The sequence below is a fragment of the Hyposmocoma kahamanoa genome, unplaced genomic scaffold (genome assembly GCF_003589595.1).
Source record: "Hyposmocoma kahamanoa isolate Upper Pololo Valley unplaced genomic scaffold, ASM358959v1 92, whole genome shotgun sequence".
Lineage (NCBI taxonomy): Eukaryota > Metazoa > Arthropoda > Insecta > Lepidoptera > Cosmopterigidae > Hyposmocoma > Hyposmocoma kahamanoa.
The window spans coordinates 3,831,477-3,851,818 of record NW_020654748.1 but is presented as its reverse complement, the minus strand read 5'-3'; the positions used below and the strand labels follow the sequence as shown (position 1 = coordinate 3,851,818).

The following is a 20,342-nucleotide window of genomic DNA, read 5'->3' as shown; positions in this document are numbered from 1 at the left end:
ATCCTGACAAATTTGGTATTAAAAAAATGCACGTAATTTGTACTATTTAGTACCTCTGCTTAAAAAATTTGTACATTCATCAGAACGAAGTTATAGCGATATCAAAGGTACACCCGCCATATTGACTGTCAATATGGCGGGTGTACCTCGGATTACCAGTATTTATTTAATAACTATGTGACGGTGTGACCTCCTTACACCGTCATCTCACCTTTTTGTATCGCCTCTCTCCGCCTGTATCCTATCATTTTTTTATTTTACATGTATTTAAATTTGAATTGTTCCATCTTCCTTCACTTTCTCATTTTGTTTTCGTACCACGGTCACTGGGCAACCACTGGGCATTCCTAAATTTTAATAATACCAATCGATAGAACGGGAACTTCCGAAACCAATGATATATGTAACTCATTTTCGACAAAATGTCCCTTACGTTAATTGAATTCCTAAATCTTTCGTTTATAGCATGGAAGAAGAGGAAATTCTAAGAAACTTTGCTCTAGACAATCAAAATTGGAGCAGGCAGCAAATAGTTATAGACAGATTGAAAAAAATAAAATCGTTTTTTGACTCTCTGAAAGCCGTGCTTTGTCCCTTACATTAATTGATACTTCTGGTGGCGATAGGTCAATACCTACCAGCAAATGGACGTCGGGTTCGCGCTAAAAAGTGTCCGCACCTATAGGCCGTTAAAATCGCATACAGAGCGTCAATCGCGCAACAGTCTTCGTTTGTTCGACTGACAGCGCGATTGTCAATAATGCAGTACTATAAAATACTAACGTGTAAAAATTACTGTAGTGAAGTGTAAAAACATGATTTTGTATCATGGTCTACGCAGAAACAACTTTTGCTGTACAGCCTTTGAAAATTTGAGTAAAACATTGTCTTCCCATTTCCGAAATTGTGTGCACCAGTGTACTGAACAAATAAAAAAAATGCGTATTTACAAAATAATGTAGAATATAAGTTTTGTAGGTGATTTGTAGGTAATATTATAATTCCATATTTTGTAATTTAAATATTTTCACAAACATTGCTTTAGAATGCTAAAAATCAAGCAATGGTAAAGGAAATTTAGTTCTTACCTAATATGGTTTTATAATATTACCTTTTATATGACTTTAATGCCTAATTAAGAACCTTATTATATACTCTCGAAAACGCTCTATAGTAAAAGTTACTATTCGGCACTTGATACTACTCCAGCTCGAATTAAAATTTTTCCCAAACTAAGTCTACTGCGCGGGTCGAGCAGCAAAACACTTGGTTTTACATCAGAATATTTTCTTTACAAACGAAACTAAAACATTTTGAAAAATGTATATCGTATAGAACACGTGTTCTATTTAGTTGAGTTGATATAAAAATAATCATTGGTATTTGTAAGTACCTATCGAATACACAAGTTTTCTTATAAAATTTCGAGGTAAGTTTGTGTTTATTTTCTATTGTGAAAATGTTTAGTTTACTATATATTTTTTTCAACGTGATTGATTCAACAATGTCACTGTCAATGCGGAATCAACCAAAGCCATTAGCCATTTGAGGTAGTATAGACTCATTAAGGTTCTTTACCTCTCACCTATAGAGTAGTGCATTTTGATGTCGAGAATAAACCTCTTGAGTTTTGGCACCAACATCATATATATGTACAATGAAGATTTGAAAACTTAAAGATAATCGTCTCAGGTAACGCATTTCAATTCATTGATATACATTTTCGCGTTCTGTGGTAACTACTAAACTTGTTTTATAATAACGTATGCTATTCGTTACTCCTTTGCAAAGACCTGTCCTTTTTCATCAGCCAATATAATTAGTGATCTGTAAAGTAAGTCGTAGGCCTGGGTTTAAAAGAATAAGTTTTGTTTCGAGACTATTCCATGTAAGTTTCAGGCTTAGTAATATCTCCCATCTTCTTAATCTTGGGAGCGACGTTGAACTCGCTGCCGGTGCTGACCAGAATATCTTCAATTGACACTCCATCAGCCAATTCCGTCAGTGTCAGTCCCTTTTCGCGATCTACTTCGAAGACGCACTGAAAAAGTCGGTTTTTTCATTGTGTGTCAGAAACTTCTCACAGTGTCCTTTTTTGACAAATTATAGCAACCTTCTATGTATATTGGTCATGTTTCTCATACAAATTTTAACAAATTTCAATTTAGTACTAAATGTTGAACAAATCGTGACCAAATTGTTTGTTAAGTGGTCAATAAGTTTTTTGTAAACATTAAAATATGAATTTTGATAGATTTCTCACAGATGGCGCTACGGTAAAAAGTCGTTAAAAACAAAAACAGTGATCTGCAACAAGCGCAGAGAAATTCGAAACGTCTGCGGTTCATTCTGTAGCTCAGTTGGGAGAGCGTATGACGAGGTCGCTGGTTCGAGTCCAGCCGGATTTCCTTTGACCCGGATCCTTTTTCGTTGTGTTTGACCTTTGTATTAATAATTACAATAAACTATTGGAGTAATTTGAGAAAAGTAATTGAATTATCATGGTCACCTTATTTTTTTTGTATTCAATAAACTTAATAATAAAATATCAAAATTATGTTACAATTAAGGTAATCTCTATAACCTTATTTATGCCTCGTCTACCCCTATATTCATATAACACAAAAACTAATACGACAAAACCTACGTACCTTTTCAGTAATAATCATATCGACGCAGTTTTTGCCAGTAAGAGGCAAGTTGCACTCAGGCAGAATTTTGTGCGAGCCGTTCTTGGCAGTGTGTTCCATTGTCACCACTACTTTCGTTCGGGGGGCGGACACCAGGTCCATAGCCCCGCCCATGCCTTTCACCATTTTACCCTGAAATGAGTCATATTATAAATAACCGTTTTATTTTCCCAAATACTGATCTGGCCCCCGTAGTGTGCCGCCTCGATAAAGCTATTATATCCACATTTAGCTGTCAATTTCGAGTGATAAACCAGCATTTCAAAATGTTATCGCAACAACGAACATGGCGAGCACCGTGACGTCACATTTTTATGTAATTATGTAAAAAAAAAGACTAACACAGTGCCAAACACGGCTGCAAGGTCACTGCTGATTTTAAAAGATTTGCACAGTAATTTTATCAAAGTAATAATTGAGCGCGACAAATGAAAAGACATTTTTTGTTTCGTGGCTTTCGCAGCGATGATTAAACGACAAAGGTAGCTATATACGCAATTTCATATCGTTGTCCTTGTTCTTCAAAATGTATATATAATATGTATATGTATGTATATGTAAATGTAATAGTTCATTACCAGATAAGCAAACTTAAATTTATCAACTGAATTAAGTATTGAAGGTTTATCACATATATTCTCCCATGCTACGGCCATTGGTGAATTTCTCTAGGACTATTCAGACAGTCTTGTCCTATTATGTTGGCCCCTTGTGTTATAGCGTAGAGCCACCTACGTACAACATTCAGCGAATGAATAAAGAGTATTTTAGAAAATTCAAGTAGTCAGTATAAGTCGGATGAATAATAAATACACTTACTACTGTTGGAAATAGCGAAATTAGGTAAGCCATGCCTAACTATAGTCTGTCTTTTTTGAAGATGGAGTAATTTGTTTCATTTTTTTTTTTTCATTTATTTATAAGGCACCAATAAAATACATCATAAATACATTACAATCTGGCCAAATACAAGACTAATAAGTAATTTACATTTCACTTAATCTAATAAATAAATAAATTGTACTAACAATTCACCTACTGGCAATTTTGGTAATGCTAACAAAATTGTCAGAGGATGAATAGGTGACTATTGAGGCGAAGACACTTTTATTGTGTAATCTTTTTGTTATGGAGTAAAATGGCATTCGTTACGCAGAAGTGTTACCCAAGCGGGCAAGCTGCTAGTGATTGCAGTCGATAATTATTCTATCGACAATTTTTTTTATAATATCAAGTGAAGGGAAGAACAAGTCGTGCGCCTGATGGTAAGCTGCACGTCTGACCATAACAGCCGCATTGCCTCTCGGAACTTTAAATCGCAAAGATCTGAGCGGCCCTACCGTCACCCTAAGACATAAGTTAACAAGTCCCATGTTCCTGTAGTTTCACCAGCCCTTCAAAACCGGAACACAGTAATCCTCACATTACTGCTTGGCGGCAGAAATAGGTAGGGTGGCAGTACTACCCTGGACGAACACTTTCACAAGGAGCTCTACTGCTATCGCTGCTAAATGTTGGTTATGCTTATGCATTAAATAGCCAAACCTTATTCATTTAAATCATCATCGGCACATTATTCTTACAACTGTTTGGGACAGATTTATTGATATTTAGGAAACAGGCACAGTAGAAAGAGAGCGCGTTCATGAAACGCGCGACTGCATCGATACAAACGCGCGCAATCGCCTGTAAATCCCAAGTGTAGCGATGCAATCGCGTGTTTGTATCGATGCAGTCGCGCGCTTGCATCGCGTTTGCATCGTTGCTTAAAACTGCGCGTGTGTGTAAAGGTGGACGATTAGCGACTGCATCGTACTTGTATCGCTTTTGCATTGCGTTTGCATCGCTACTAAAAGTCGCCATGTATAACAGCTCTAAATAAATTCTTTGGTAAATTGATCCCGATAAAAACAGGCCATTTCAAAGCTAAGATATAATATATCTTACTTATTACTATACTTGCCAAAAGGCAACAAAGAAACACAAATCAAATGTTTGCATGTTGACTTACAGGGATCATCCAGTTAGCCAAATCGCCGTATCGAGAAACCTGCATTGCTCCGAGAATGGTCAGATCGATGTGTCCACCACGGATCATTGCGAAACTGTCGTCAGATGAGAAGAATGACGCTCCTGGTTTGCATAAACAAAAATATCAAGCGTCTTTCCGTACCTCAGTTTGGAGAGCGATATAGAAGGAACTTTTTTTGTGTTTGTTCCATCTTATTCTCTAGAGCATTTTCACAAAAAAAGGTATTAAAAACATCATGATATTCAATTGCAAATGTACTTACTGGCAGGTAGTGACTACCACAAACAAAAAGATACCTGAGATACTAGGAAGTATGCGAGTGTTAGAAAGATAGTGAATGGTACCCCTTAGATTATATCCATGGTTTAAAATAAAAATATTAACTCTATGACTTCAAAATGTCTTTTTTCAAGCATTCACTTCCTCTGACGCTCTGCCTCGTTCAACACGTACGTTATATAATTTCATCGAGTATATAACCAAAAATAGAGATGAAATGAGGGCCATCCATCCCTGGCAACCCATCAGGTAAATGGGCCTTATGTCACTTTTAAATATCAACTCTCGTTTGCGCTAAAATCACTGAAAAACTTTAGAAAACTGAAATAGTACAGCGCCAACAACTGACCTGTGTGTACGTCTCCGTATATTCCAAAAATATTCTGTATTTATTGTAATAAAGATAATATAATATGTAAAACAATGGGGGCTGTTCCATTCAGTGGTAAGGGAAAACAGCAAAACATCTAATTACAAAACAAACGGAATCACATTTCATCGGTAAATAAGTAATTTTGCAATTTTCGTCCATTATAGCAAAGCTCAAGTTAACTGGTCGATTTGAAGTGAAACAGTTGACGACACCCGTCAATAGTTCCGAATTCGGGCTGGCCAATCGGAGCGCAGTTGTCACCGTTATGATTTGGCAGAATAGTTTTCAAACAAATTAAATGACATTTCGTCTCTATTTCTGGTAATATACTTGATGTATAATTTCCTTTATTATGTATTGTGATCAAATTCTACGATTTTATACTTAAGACTGTATTTGGACTGTATTTGTATGGAACAAATAGTAATAAAGAAATTAGCACCAAAGACGCGATTTGATTTCTGCCGCACCACTAAAATTGTTCTCTGCACGGCCACGCTGCACTTCTACAGTTCCTAGTTTCAACATATTTTAACAGCTAGATCATCATTGATGCATTATCAGAACAGAAGATCTTGCGTCTCCAGATCCTGTGATTGCGCTGATTCTCCCTCTCCTCAATCTAGAACTCAGTAGTACTGGCATTCTCATTTGCAGCAGAAATAGAAATGACTATACTAGTAAAACTATCGCTAAGAATATATTAGAAGCTATAGAAAATGATACTCGTTAGGCTAAATACCTGGTATAATAGTAACAGTTTCTTTTCCCGCATTAATCAGATCCGCGTCCACGTTGTCTTCAGTGGGGAAAGGTCCCAATCCGAGAATGCCGTTCTCGGATTGCAACAACACTTTTACGTTTTTAGGTAAATAGTTACTGGCCAACATTGGCATTCCTAAAAATATTTAAAAAAAATTTTGACAAAATACAAATTTTCCATTACCACGAGGTACACAGTAATAGAAAAAACTTAAAGCTAAACATCATCACCAAAATCAATACAATATTTTTTTTGTGATATCGAGTGACAGGACGAACAAGAGATGCGCCTGGTGGTAAGCGACACGCCTGTTCATAACAGTTCCATTGTCACTCAGAGTTGAAGTCGCAAAAATCTGAGGGGCACTGTCACTACGCCCGTCACTCTGACATAAGTTGACAAGTACATGTGTCTGTAATTTCACCAGCACCCTTACCCGAAACCGAAACACAGTAATGCTCACATTACTGCTCGGGGTCAGAAATAAGTGAGGTGGCGTACTTCCCTGAACAAACTCTTTCACCGGAAGCTCCACTGCTACTAAATCACCAAGAAATACCTCAACTTGAATGGTCCCATTATTATAGGCATAAGCTCTTTCAAAACAGAAAAACTGATCTGGAACTAAAACATTAAAGAAACTCAAAAATATACTTACCAATTCCAAGATTAGCGTGCATCCCGTCCTTAAATTCTAAAGCAGCTCTTCTAATAATCCTCTCCCTCATCACATCTGAAGCTTTCTTTTCCTTCTGACCATCATCAGGCTTAGTCACAGTCCTTCTTTCGATTCTCTTCTCAAACTTATCTCCCCTGATAACCCTATGTACAAAGATAGATGGTACGTGAACAAAATCAGGTTCAATTTCATCAACAATTTCTTCCACCTCAGCGATGGTCATTCTTGCAGCTTTGCACATAGCAGGATTAAAATTCCTAGCGCTTTTTCTGAATATGAGGTTGCCATATTTATCAGCTTTCCAGGCTTTGACGAGGGCGAAGTCACCAGTGATCGCTTCCTCCATGATGTACTCTTTGCCGTTGAATTGTTGGACGTTGCGTGGCGAACTTGCGATATCAATCTGTAACGAAAACACAGAATGAAAAGTAGTCTACCCATGTTGAATCCATGATAGGGGTGTACTATTACGCGAATGACAATAGTGAGAAGACGATAGCGCGAAAGTTTAAATACGCGATAGTTCATTTGCACGAATGGTCGTTTGCGCTAAAATATGAATGCGCGATAGTTCATTTGCGCAAATGACGATAGATAGATCTGACTCCCATGGCTGCAGGCTGTTGCAATTTTTTGCAATGCAAAGCTTTCATAATAAACTATACGTTTATTTTTGTAAAAGTTTATTAAGGTGTACTTACTTGCAACAATTAACTTGCTTTCCAGCTGTCCTCATGCATTCGTCATTCGCGCAAATGAACTATCGTGCATTCAAGCTTTAGCGTAACTGACCACTCGCGCAAATGAACTATTTTGCATTTAAGCTTTCGCGCAACCGTCTTCGCACTATCGTCAGTCGCGTGATCGGCATTAGCACTCACGTAGTACACCCGTAGTCATGGGATAGCGCAATACATTTTCTCGAAAGGAACGGTTTTTCAACTCCGTAATATAGTGTCAGAGCATGTAACACCGTGATAAGTTCTCTTAACATAGGGATGGGTTTATGCGGCTGTAGCCTGTAAAGCACAGTTATCTTCTTAGAGCGATTACACACGGCGACTTTAGCAGCGATATAAACGCACGTTTGTGAATGTGACGCGCGATTGTATCGGGACTCTTGCGATTTATAGGCGGTTGTAACAACACAAATCATTAAAAACGTGTATCGCGTTTGCATCGCGATTGTATGGCTGCTTAAGAATGTACTACCTCAGCTCGAAGTCAATTTTTTCCCGTACTAATACGGTTCATTTTGCTAAGGTCGAGCGGCAGGGGCACTGGCTTTGTTTCAGAATTTATTTTTTTACTTTACACTTTCACTGTTATGTTGAATCAACCAGAGCCATTTGAGGTTGTATAAACCCTTAAGTCGCGCGTGTGTGTAAAGGTTAGCGACTACATCGCGACAGAATCGCAATCAGATGACTGCAGGACATTATTATATTATCAATGAGATTAGCCGTCTCCAATCAATTATACTTTTGTATTATGACATAGAATTGAATAAGTTTGTCATTGGACATCAGACAAATTCTCGTTGGCATGGGGTGCTACGGACCAAGGTCCTTTCCCATATCCAAAGTGCAAACGGCAGGATATGAATAAGCAGTATTTAAAAAAAGAATACCTTTCCGTCTTTAGTATATTTGATGGGTGAGCCACCCTCGTGTATGAGGGTGCCATAACCAGTAGGAGTGAAGAAGGCAGGTATGCCAGCGCCGCCAGCTCGAATCCTTTCGGCCAATGTCCCTTGTGGTGTTAGCTCCACCTTTCAAAATGCATGCAGGTATGTAGAATGTAACAATACGTTCAACCATAAGCAAAAATATTTAAGAGCGTAAAAATAAATATGGATCCCCAAATAAATTTTCGATTTTTAATAATCAGTATGTACATGTAGGTACCTACTAAGTTTGTAGTTAGTCAGTGGGTGATGGAAAATATTTCGTTTTTTGGGTAAATTCGCATTTTTCAGAAAAATAAATATTTTTCCAAACATTTTTCCTACATTTTTCCACCCTTGACAGTTCACAGGTGTCAAAATTTATTGATACTGAACGAAAACGATGGAGCCATGACAGGACATTGGCGAAATCGCCATTTTTTTGTATAATTTTTATAATAATACTAAACTACCGTACATAGTTATTTTTACTTGACATTGGCAAAGTCATTGATTATTTCGATGGGACCATAACATTTAAAAGAAGAAGAAGAAGATGGAGACATGTTTTTCAACCCTGACGTTGGCGAAATCGTCGCGCAAACGACGGAGCCATAGATACAAAAGTTGAAGTTGAGTTGAGCCATTACAATGATGCTAAAAAAAAATACTCTTTAATCATTTAAATCTAGTTTTACTCTAACTTGTTTTTAGCCATACAACTTTATTTTATAAATTACGCTAAATAACTTCAAAAGATACATCTAAACCTATAACATATTGTGAGCCTTCGAATTATATTTTCAAAATTTTTCCGAAATTTTTTATGGTACTTATATGTATATTATTTTTTTGATTTCCACTATTTAAAATTTTTCGGAAAATTACCCAATAGTATTTGTAGTTAACTCATGCAAGTAAAATTGACAACGTTATAAAGACACCTTACCTCTAACTCCCCACTCAAAAACTGTCTTTCAAACTCAGCATTTTCTCCAACATAAGAAGAAATCATTCGCTTGATTTGTCTGCTCTTCAATAAAATACCGAGGCCAAAGTTCTCCACACCTAAACAGAAACATATCGACTGACAGAAATTTTAGTACCTTGATTTCGTCATAATTTTAATCATAGCACTCTTTTTTTCATTAAATAACCACGAGCAATAAAATCTGATTAGAGTTGACTGCAAAGTTTTAAATATTAATGGAGCTAAATAAATATCCTACCCCTAATTTTATTTAGATTATGCTGCTGTAACAACCATTTAAACTGGATTTCCAAACACATTAACAAAATAAAATAAGATTTTCATACAATTTACAGAAATAAAAAAATGAAATCAAAATAAAAAGATATTTTTCCAAACATTTTTCCATCATGTGTGTGATGGACACAAGCTTGGAGAAATATTGAAATCAGTTTGCGATGATTTCAACTCTGATTTTTCATTTTTCTCTATGTAGTCGATCACACACACAAATATCAAACAAACATGAAATAAAGATAAAATTCGAGATGAAAATAATAATAGAAAGAACATATTATTACACCAAATTAAATTTACTTGGAAGCTAATAAAGTTTTTTTATCAAGATAAAAAACCAGTTTTAAATTTCTGTTAGCGGCATGATTATACAACCCATAGCTTTTAGTAATATATTATATGTATCTACCATTCATTTATAATTAATTTATCTTATTATTTTACTTTTTAAACAAATAAATCCATTTGTTTGCACACTATACTACTTCATAATTCATCATTTAATGTCACCAAGATAAGGTCGTAATAACAAATTTGATACAAACCAGCATTATTAGAAACCACTGTAAGTCCACTAACTTGTCTCTTGTTTAATGCCTGGATTAGATTCTCTGGAATGCCGCACAGACCGAAACCTCCAACTAAAATCTTAGAGCCATCTTTGATATCGCCCACTGCTTCGTTGAAGTCTTGATAAATTTTGCCCTTTTTACTGGCTGTAGTGTAGTTAGCACAGGATACAACCTACAGAGTTGAAAAATAGTATAATGAGTAATTTATCTGCACTATGGATTGTAAGAAATTATCATTCATAGCTCTATAAAATAGCATTTAATATATACTTATTAATTAATAGTTGAAACTGAAAATGAAAAAAGACTACATTATTCAATTAATGATACTCCGAACTTTTGCCACGGCTTAGAGTAATTCAGCCAGGTTTAAAATCTATTATACCAACAATAAAAATTAGGTATGTTATGTACCTATCTATTAAATAACTATGTACACACGCCAGCACATCAATCACTTGAGGCGATTTTCGAACAAAAATGTGTAGTCTGATGTGCCGTTGTCCGTAGGTACTTAATTGGAAAAAAATATTCGTTAAGAGGTCCCGAAACTGAAGATTACCTACATAAGAAAAAGTTTTAGGTCCTTATATTTAAAGTTTTGGTAAGAGGTCCTACAAAAACAAATTGGCAAAACTACTTTTGTAGTTTCGAATTTAATAGTAGGTACCACTGAATTGAAAATATAATATATGTGCTTAATCAATTTTCCAAAACTTTATGCGTTTTAAAATAATTAACAAGAGAAAAATGTTTTATTTAAAATACTTAATTTTATAATACAAAGTAAAGGCACGTTTACCTTTCCAATAGTATAGAAGGTCTTCTTACTGGACACCGCATTAAACTTGAAAATAAAGAAGCTCCTCAAAGCTGCTGCAGCCATTGCACGTCTTGTTGATATTTATGGTTGTTTGTTGCTGCACGAGAAAACAAATGAACGTCAAAAAACAGCTGACTGTCAAACGGTTAGTCACCTATTAAGAGGGTGAATTCACCTTTACTTTGTATTTACCATCAATTCTAAAACAAAATGCAAGTTTAAATAGACTATGGGATGATGTACTGACGTAACGAAATAACGTGAATACAGCGATAATAATAAGATAAGACTGAGAATGTTGTTTGTGTCGCGCGAATCACAGCAAGGTCAGCTAGTTTGTGTTATTTGTAAATTATTAACATTCTACCAACCGGCGCACATTATGCCGGGGAGATTGTGAGAAATTGAAACAGCTAGCTCTACCATATATTAAAATAAGTAGGTAAGTAATGATCTTTTTTACTTTTTTTACAATTAGTAGGTACCTACACAAAAATATAAAATAACATATTGGCGAAACAAAAAACTTATAAAGATATAAAAATAATTTATAAGGTCGTTTCAGGTAAGTTTTTGCACTCAATTTTGGTGACAATTTTTATTAAATTTAATTTTAATTACTTTAGTATATCAGCGTGAAATATTAAAGAATATTTCAGGGTTACCACACTCGAATATTAAATAATACTTCATGATGATATTCTATAAATATTTAAATAAAAAGAAATTGTCACCAAAATTGAGTACGCAAAACTTACCTGAAAATTACCCTTTTCTAATTATGTAAATAGCATTGAAATAGTCTAAATTAGTGCAGTAAACGGAATTGAGCCGTACGTATTATAGGTGAGCCAAATCACTTACTTTGAACATGACAGCTCCCAATTTACTACGTCCGTCCGATTAACCGACTCGCCTTCAGAATGCATAATTCATTATAATATTTACATATTAAAAGTGCGAGTAAATCGTTACACCTACCAACTCCAGTCAAACAAGTTCCACGAATCAACAGAAGGGTGTTATCGCCTATTGAGTTTAAATATAAACTTGATTTTTGTTATAGAAGCCGTTGGTTTTTTCTCAGCGTCTGGCGTGGTCGACATAGTAGAAATATCGACCACACGGCACTTTATCGGTAAATGTGAAAAAGGTATAATATTAAATTTTATTTTTCGGTTACTGCTAATCATATAATATCGTTCATTTGCCGAGTACGTACTAAATAAAAAGATAAACATACTCAAAATACTTTATTCCTATAAATAACTTATTATTTACTCATCTATAATAAGTAGGTACTTAATCTTAAATGACTGTACAAATGCAATCAAAGCATTAATCTATTTAAAAAAATCTAAATTCAGCTAATTAATAATCTATTAAATGAAGAAGCTTTGGCGAATTACATTGAATGTATGAATTTATATTCATATAAAGGTACGGTCAACAGCACGGCATGCTTGACACTTAAGATTGAATTTCAATTCTATAACGCTTATGATAAAAACGGTCCTAAACCCAAAGTGTTAAGCTTGATGTGTTCTTGACTGTTATGTACAGTGTGTGATTAATATATTAGTTGAGAAATAATATAAAGAAGTTTTTCAGGGTATAACCAAGCTTGTTAAAAAAAGATAATATTTCATTACTATAAAATTTGATTTAGATCACTTACAAATTATACTATATTTTATGTAAATACACCTTGCCGGATACATTGACTCTGTTGCACGCATTTGTACAGAAAAAATATTTTGTTCAGTCTAAATGTTATTGCCAATGCTTGTAACTTTAAAAAAGCTTTTAATCTACTTTTAATACCTACCAAACCACGTACCTATACCACAGTCTTGTGTTCATCTTGATGATGACAATTGACTCATGAGTTTTAAGTTTTTGAAAAAAATAATTAAATTACTTAAGTTTTTAATAATTTTTTCTCTTAGGAGTAGTAACTATTTAATTCATATATCTAAAATAATTATTATAAGGCAACTTGGCTACTATACTAAACTCTAATTTTACATATAATTTAAGCACCTTGTGCATTTTGCACTATAAGTTTCGACATTTGTTTTAAATTACTGTTTCAAAATATATCACATAATTAATTCTACAAAAATATTGGCAAATGTTTTGTGGTGACTTAATTGTTAAAAAATTGTATCTGTAATATTTGTTATTAAATAGATAAGATTATTAACTTTTTAAACACTGATATTCGTAGTTTAATAGATAACAAGTGAAAATGCTTCATAGCGAGTTTCGATCAACGGTAAGATACCACAGTAGGCCAAATTAAACGATGACAAAATGGCGTACATTTAAATCTAAATAACACACCTTTGGACTACTGTTAGTCACAGTGTAACTAACTCATCGTTTCGCTGCACGATAGTTACATTCCTTAAATGTGTGTGATGTGTGTTCAAGCACAACTTAAAACAAGATGTTCTTCTAAACATTAAAACTTTTTAACATACAATGCAAATGTATATAACAAACGGATACCGTTTGTGATTTTGACGATGTTAAAAATACAACTTAAATATCTATAAAAATGCACATTATCGATAATAAAGCAATTTACGGCACTCTAACTACAATCTTCCAGATCTGGCGTCAGTGATCACTCCCCATAATTCGATGATGAATTCGTCCGTGAACCCAAACTCTTGAAGATCGCTGTTGTCTATAGCTTCTGCGAGCTGCATGGAGTTGTTCTTGCCTGCTGAGAGGTCCCACATTTGTGTCGCTAGATCCGTGTCATTGATCCCCATGAAAGACTCCAGCAGAGCGTTAATTTTCTCTATTCCAGCCTTGGATTTGTCGTCGTGCTGTAACATAACGAAGAATAATATTCACATGAGTTGAACATTACGTACTTATTATAATAGTTTCCTTATCAATACGCCGTTCCGCTGTTCGTTACTCGAGGTCGGGTTAATATGAGAAACATTGAACAACGATAATGAAGGATTTTAAAAGGTTGGCAGCAAATGCCAATTACGCACATTATTTTGAAAAATATACGTGCAAATGTAAAAAGGACACATCTGTGTGTGCTTTTCCGAGCCAGTAGAGTTCCTTGTGAAAGAGTTCGTCCAGGGAAGTACTGCCACCTTCCTATTTCTGCCGTCAAGCAGTAATGTCAGCATTACTGTGTTCCGGTTTTGAAGGGTAAGGCTGCTGGTGAAATTACAGGCACATGAGACTTGTCAACTTATGTCTCAGGGTGACGGGCGCAGTGGCAGTGCCCCGCAGATCGTTGCGATTTAAAGAGCTGAGTGGCACTGCAACTGTTATGGACAGACGTGTAGCTTCCCATCAAGCGCACGACGCGTCCATCCCGTCACATGATATTATAAAAAAATGTGCAAAATGACAAGGTTTTAAAAGAGAGGTTTAAAGATTTTGCAAACGAAATTAGTAAATAACTATTCATGCTTAATTAGGAGTGTTATAAAAATTCAATATAGGAATAGAACTATAGAATTAGAATGAATTTGGAAATAGAATTTTTAACGTATGATCATATGTGGCTTTATTATACCAAGGGTACGAAATGTTTATTACTTTATAAATAGCTGGTTGAAAGTATTTTTATTAATAGTCATACATTCTTCACACCCTTTATCGCAGTATACACGTATCAGAGCATAAAGAATGCCTTAAGAATCTTGAATTAGCATTAATGATGACCAAATGTTTATATCTGCTATTTTCGATCACGATCAAGTGCGTACGTCATTAACTACCACATGCTTTTTGCACGTAGTCATCCAATACCTGTTAATGCGCGTTAGGTTCCACTGTTATGATTCACAGCAAATAGTATAAGGTAATGTGTAGTTGAACGATGCATTTACCTCGTTTTCTATAGTTGCTGGACCATTAGCTTTGAATCTCAAAGTTTCTTTTCCAGAGCCATAATTTTGTTTTCTACCGGCTCTCGCACCACTCGAGTGGGGTCCTATATTTGCGAAACCACTCCTCAATGGTTCCACTAGTCTAATGGTGAATGTAGTTCCTATGGGAATTTCTTTCAATGTCTTTGCTACTTCATAGTGCCGCTTACCAACCATATTCGCTCCATTCAATTTTTCGATGTGATCACCGACCTGAAATGTAAGCAAATTAGCGTGAGCGACTTAATTCCCTAATGGTTCATTTCCTGTTCATTTCTTAACAAGGTGAACGGCCGACGACGGCATGAATAAGTCTCTGCCATTGTATTTATCTTACACTTATTGGATCAACCAACGCGTATCGTATAGGCAAGTAGATACAATGATTTTACAATGAAATTTATAAACAGCGATGTGACTCACGCCTCTTTAGAGCACGTTTGTAATACCTACTGGTGGTTTTAGTAACAGTAGAGCTCCTTGTGAAAGAGTTCGTCCAGGGAAGTACTGCCACCTTACCAATTTCTACCGCCAAGCTGTAATGTCAGCGTTACTGTGTTCCGGTTTTGAAGGGTAAAGGTGCTGGTGAAATTACAGGCACATGAGACTTGTTAACTTATGGCTCAGGGTGACGGGCGCAGTGGCAGTGCCCCTCACAACTGCTTTGGGCAGGCATGTCGTTTACCACCAAACGCACGACTTGTTCATCCTGTCACTATAAAAAAACGGTTCTGACACATATACATATCAAGTTGCCCTTAAGAGCTAAGTCGTAACTTTCATCATTTTATTCCGAATCTTATGTCAGAGAGAAATTCCAGAGTCATTTCATAGCAAGCTGAGCCACTTGTAGTTCATAATTAGTGACCACGTTTCGGGTCCATAATATGTTAAGGTACCTATGTTTAAAACTAATGGACTTGTATATGATCCAAACTGATTATTAATTTACGTATCTTTATTAGGTATAAACAATTTCTTACCCTTATATGTGAAATTCCTGATACTATCGAACCGTCTTTTATTCTTTTTATAAAGGCATATCCGGCACCATTGTCTGTGATTGTAAGCCCTAGGGAATCTTCCGTTTTGACGATTTCTATTTCTTTAGGGCGACCTTTTCTGTGTGCAAATATAAAGTCTTCTAATCCTATTTGTCCACCAAGCAGCTTCTTCATGTCCACCTTGTGGGTATTCAGTGTGCAGAACAGAATCTGAAACCATAAAAATTAATCTTCATTAGTTTGCTGTAATATGATTACCACGCCTGACGTTGCGTGACTAAGAATTATATTTGCTCGATCCAACAAATCTCGAGGTCTGTTTGGCAATTTATCTTTTTAGCATATTACCATTTTATGAATTCCTGCACCTTAGATTGTATTCTTCTACGCATAGATATAGGCATACGTAACTACTTTTTCTCATTATTATAACAAGCATCCACAGTATACGCAAACTGAATACGTAAAATATGTTAAAAACAATGGGTATTATAAAAATGAGAATGGTAACATAAACAATAAGATAAATAACAATAATTATAATATTTTTTACATAAAGAAACTGACTGCAAAAGTTTGTGGAATTACATCTATTTGCCAAATTTTATTGAAATTAGTTAACGGAAAGTAGGTGAAATCCAATAAACCGGATTCATCCCCTGATTTGCCACCTTTAGAGGTGGAATATTTTCTTCAAATTTTAACGGAACCTCTACTGAGGTACCCCCTTTCCCATAAAAAAAAGAATCACTAAAATCGGTTCACAAATGTCACACAAAAACAATACAGTCGAATTGCGAAACTCCTCCTTTTTTGAAAGTCGGTTAAAAACAATGCATATAGATTCTGAGAATGGTAACAAAAACAATGAGACCATTGACAAAAATAAAAGCTAGTGAAAATATTAAACCACTCGGTAAAGTAGTACTGCGATACAATGGAAAAGAGCAAATCTGAGTAGATCATTTGAACTTTAAAACATCATAATGGACGTCTCTAACAGTTGGCTTGAGTCGTGGTGCACGACTAATACTGACCTAGTTTCTAAAAGGAATGTGCAGCACCAATATTATATAAAAAGACAATGTAATAAGTTAGTCATAATGCCTAGTTTTAACATTAATTCTTATAAAAGTAATATTTAAATTATTCAAGTACAAAAGTAAACATAAGTCCCTCAATTAGGCTTATGTGAAATTAACAAATATATTTTTTAAATATTACCACCACTTTTCAGTAAACATGTTCATTATACACGATATAATATAGTATATGAACATATTCACATAATTAATGTTTCAAATAAGTCACTAACTTAAAAACAAAATTGAATATGAAGCATCACATATTGCGTAAATTGTCGCTTTAAACGTGTTAATTTTCATTTTGTTGTTAGGCTATTGTGTCTGGCTACCGCTGCGCTGCCTTGACACAAAATTTATTGAGTTCTGACCGTGTTTTAGCATAATTTTGTTTAAATTGCAATACGGTATGGCTCCTAATTTACACGTTCGTTACATACCGAAGATGTACAAGTACCACTCATATTGCATAGGCTATTGCGCAAAATACGGACGATTTTAAGTAGAACGTGACCGCGTAGTACAAAAAACAATAAAAAAATAAACGTTTTTATATTATATTAGTGGTACTTGGAGTCCACATTTGAAAAATGATAACTTTACAGGAGAGAGTTTTAAAGATCATGCGAACGAAATTCGTTGACATTAATGTCGATTCAGAGGGTGCAGAATGCATGTGTCATGCAGTGCCAAGAAGAAATCACATCATTCAACACCTCATATTTCATCTTTACAAGAATCAGATCCTCAGTATGCGTAACTCACGTTGTCTTAGATAAGCGTGTTTTTTACATTCTGTATTTTAAAAAGGAATGCCTATGTAGGTATCTACGCATTAAGCTTATAATGCAAACGCATGCTGAAATGCTGGGGGATTGTGCGACAGGCGTGTCATTATTAGGAAGCCGATCATGTCACTCGCTGTAGCACGTGGCGGTTACAAATGTGCCTCATAAAAATGTGGAATGACCTATCTCCGTTAAGGTAAGAGCGGAAGCGGTTATTTTATCGTTACGGTCTCCTTCTTCTTCTTTTAAATGTTATGGCCTCATCGAAGTAATACAATTATTTCGCCAATGTCAAGTTGAGGAACAGACGCGTTTTTACTCAAAAATTTACCCGTGAATTTTGACAGAAAATATAACGACAGCGAACATACACAAACTATGAAAGAAACGAATTGTTTTTTAAATAAATTTACACAGCACGTGCACAAAGGGAGACAGGACTAACGTTAGGAAGAAGTTAATATTAACGGGACGGATATCATCAGAGGAGTGACGATACGATTACAATAAAAAAACAGGTGCTAGAGGGCTTCTGCCATTCAAACGTAAATGCTCACAATGGTTATTTAACAAGCAATCACGGGATGCTGGATTGTTATAATTTCGTGGCTTGTGTTTTTAAACTGGTTTTTAATCATTTGGAATTATAATAATATTTTGCATTTTCATTATTAGTATAATATTATGCCTGTGTGTGTGCTACGTGGGGAGCACTATAAGTTTTCGGAATGAATAAGAAAAAAATACTATAAATGGTCAGAAATAAATTTAATGTTTCTCAAAATATTCTCCGTTAGCATTAATGCACTTTTTCACACGAATGAACCAATTTTGAAAACATTTATGCCACTCTTCCGTGGCAATCTATGAAACATATTTTTCATACTCTTCGACAGCCTCTTCAGGTGATAAAAATCGTTGACCGTGTAACTGGTTCTTAATTTTTGGAAATAAATAAAAGTCACAAGGTGCCAGGTTGGCACTGTACATGGGATGGCTCATAAGGTCAACGTCGTTCACCTTCAAAAATATTTTTGTCTGTGTGGCCGTGTGAGAACTGGCATTATCGTGGTGCAAGATGATACGGCGTTTACGGTTATTTTTACGGAGTTTGTCAATAAATTCCGGCAAACAAATAGTCGTGTACCAATCACTATTCACGGTATAACGATTCTCCAAAGCAACAGTAACCACGTATCCAGTTTTATTAAAAAAGAAGCAATCATCCGCTTAGAGGCACTTTACACGCGCGCCACTTTGGTTGGTTTCGGCTCATCTCGAAAGACCCATACGCTCTATTACTGCTTTGTTTTCGGATCATAACTATAAATCCATTTTTCGTCACTTGTTACTATGTCCCACACAAACCAAACCAAATTTGACGCCCCTTCGTTGAATTTGGTAAGCATGGCATTGCACCAAGTGACACGATCCGTTTTTTGAGCCTCAGTCAAATTGTGTGGGCACCACCGAGAGCACAGCTTTTTCACACCCAAATGTTTGTGTAGTATTGATTGTATTTGACTCATGCCTGTGCTTTGTGATTGTATTTGACTCATGCTGTGTGATGCCCGAATCTCATGGTATGTTACATGCCTGTCTGTTTTAATCATACGGCGCACAGCATCGATGTTTTTGTTGTTCTCAGCAGTGGACGGGCGACCATCACGAAATTCGTCACTGAGATTCACACGACCGCGTTTCAATTCTGTAAACCAGCTATATATAGTCGTCTTGCATGGTGCTTCATCGCTAAAAGCAGTTTGAAGCCGAGGGAAGCTCCGCTAAGCTGTTAAATTACATTTAAAGTCGTAGAATATCATACTACGAAAATTTTCACGAGTTAAATCCATGGTGATGTAGAAACCAATTTCTAAAATGACGCCACAATGCAAAAACAACAGACAGTCAGATGAAACAAACTATATTCTACAGCCAAAGAGTTCCATTTTCAAATGTTGTAATTACTTTTTAAATATTGTTTATGCAAGTGGCCAGTTCCGGAAACTTATAGTGCGCCCTATGTATATGATTAATTATAAATATTTATGTATAAGTATGTTCCTGACCATTAAGGGCTATGGCAAAATATCAGCGAGGACAATGTTGTACGTTGTACCTATTTCATTGTCCTCTGTAGTTGAGTCATAGACCGATTTGACGTGTTTTTTTTTATTATTATTAATTTGCATAATCTTTTCTTTATGTTGTATTGGATGTCAAATAAAACATTTTATTCTTATTTTATCAAAAAAGGAGGAGGTTCTCAATTCGACTGTATGTTTTTTTTTCTATGTATGTTGCGCGATAACTCCGGTACTTGTGAACCGATTTTCATGATTCTTTTTTGTTGGAAAGGGGGTACTTACATAGTGGTCCCATTTCATTTTGAAGGAAATCATCCACCTCTAAG

General features: G+C 35.4%; 2 protein-coding genes across 2 annotated transcripts in view; both read right to left on the bottom strand.

Annotated features, from left to right (window-relative positions):
* Positions 1–1,513: 1,513 nt before the first annotated feature.
* LOC113236543 (succinyl-CoA:3-ketoacid coenzyme A transferase 1, mitochondrial) lies at positions 1,514–11,327 on the bottom strand. Its single transcript, XM_026472660.1, has 9 exons — positions 11,124–11,327; positions 10,295–10,493; positions 9,432–9,550; positions 8,447–8,587; positions 6,796–7,219; positions 6,117–6,272; positions 4,702–4,823; positions 2,652–2,822; positions 1,514–2,041 (listed from the first exon to the last, which is right to left on the bottom strand). Exons 1-9 carry the CDS (start codon positions 11,205–11,207, stop codon positions 1,880–1,882), a joined length of 1,578 nt encoding a protein of 525 aa, XP_026328445.1. The 5' UTR covers positions 11,208–11,327; the 3' UTR covers positions 1,514–1,879.
* Positions 11,328–12,588: 1,261 nt separating this feature from the next.
* Positions 12,589–20,342, bottom strand: part of LOC113236474 (PDZ domain-containing protein GIPC1) — a 24,632-nt gene continuing 16,878 nt past the window's right edge. Inside the window, exons 2-4 of the mRNA XM_026472561.1 lie at positions 16,039–16,269; positions 15,017–15,268; positions 12,589–13,984 (exon numbers count right to left, since the gene is read on the bottom strand). Coding sequence (XP_026328346.1) covers positions 13,748–13,984; positions 15,017–15,268; positions 16,039–16,269 — 720 coding nt within the window. The 3' untranslated portion in view covers positions 12,589–13,747. The remainder of the gene's footprint in view (positions 13,985–15,016; positions 15,269–16,038; positions 16,270–20,342) is intronic.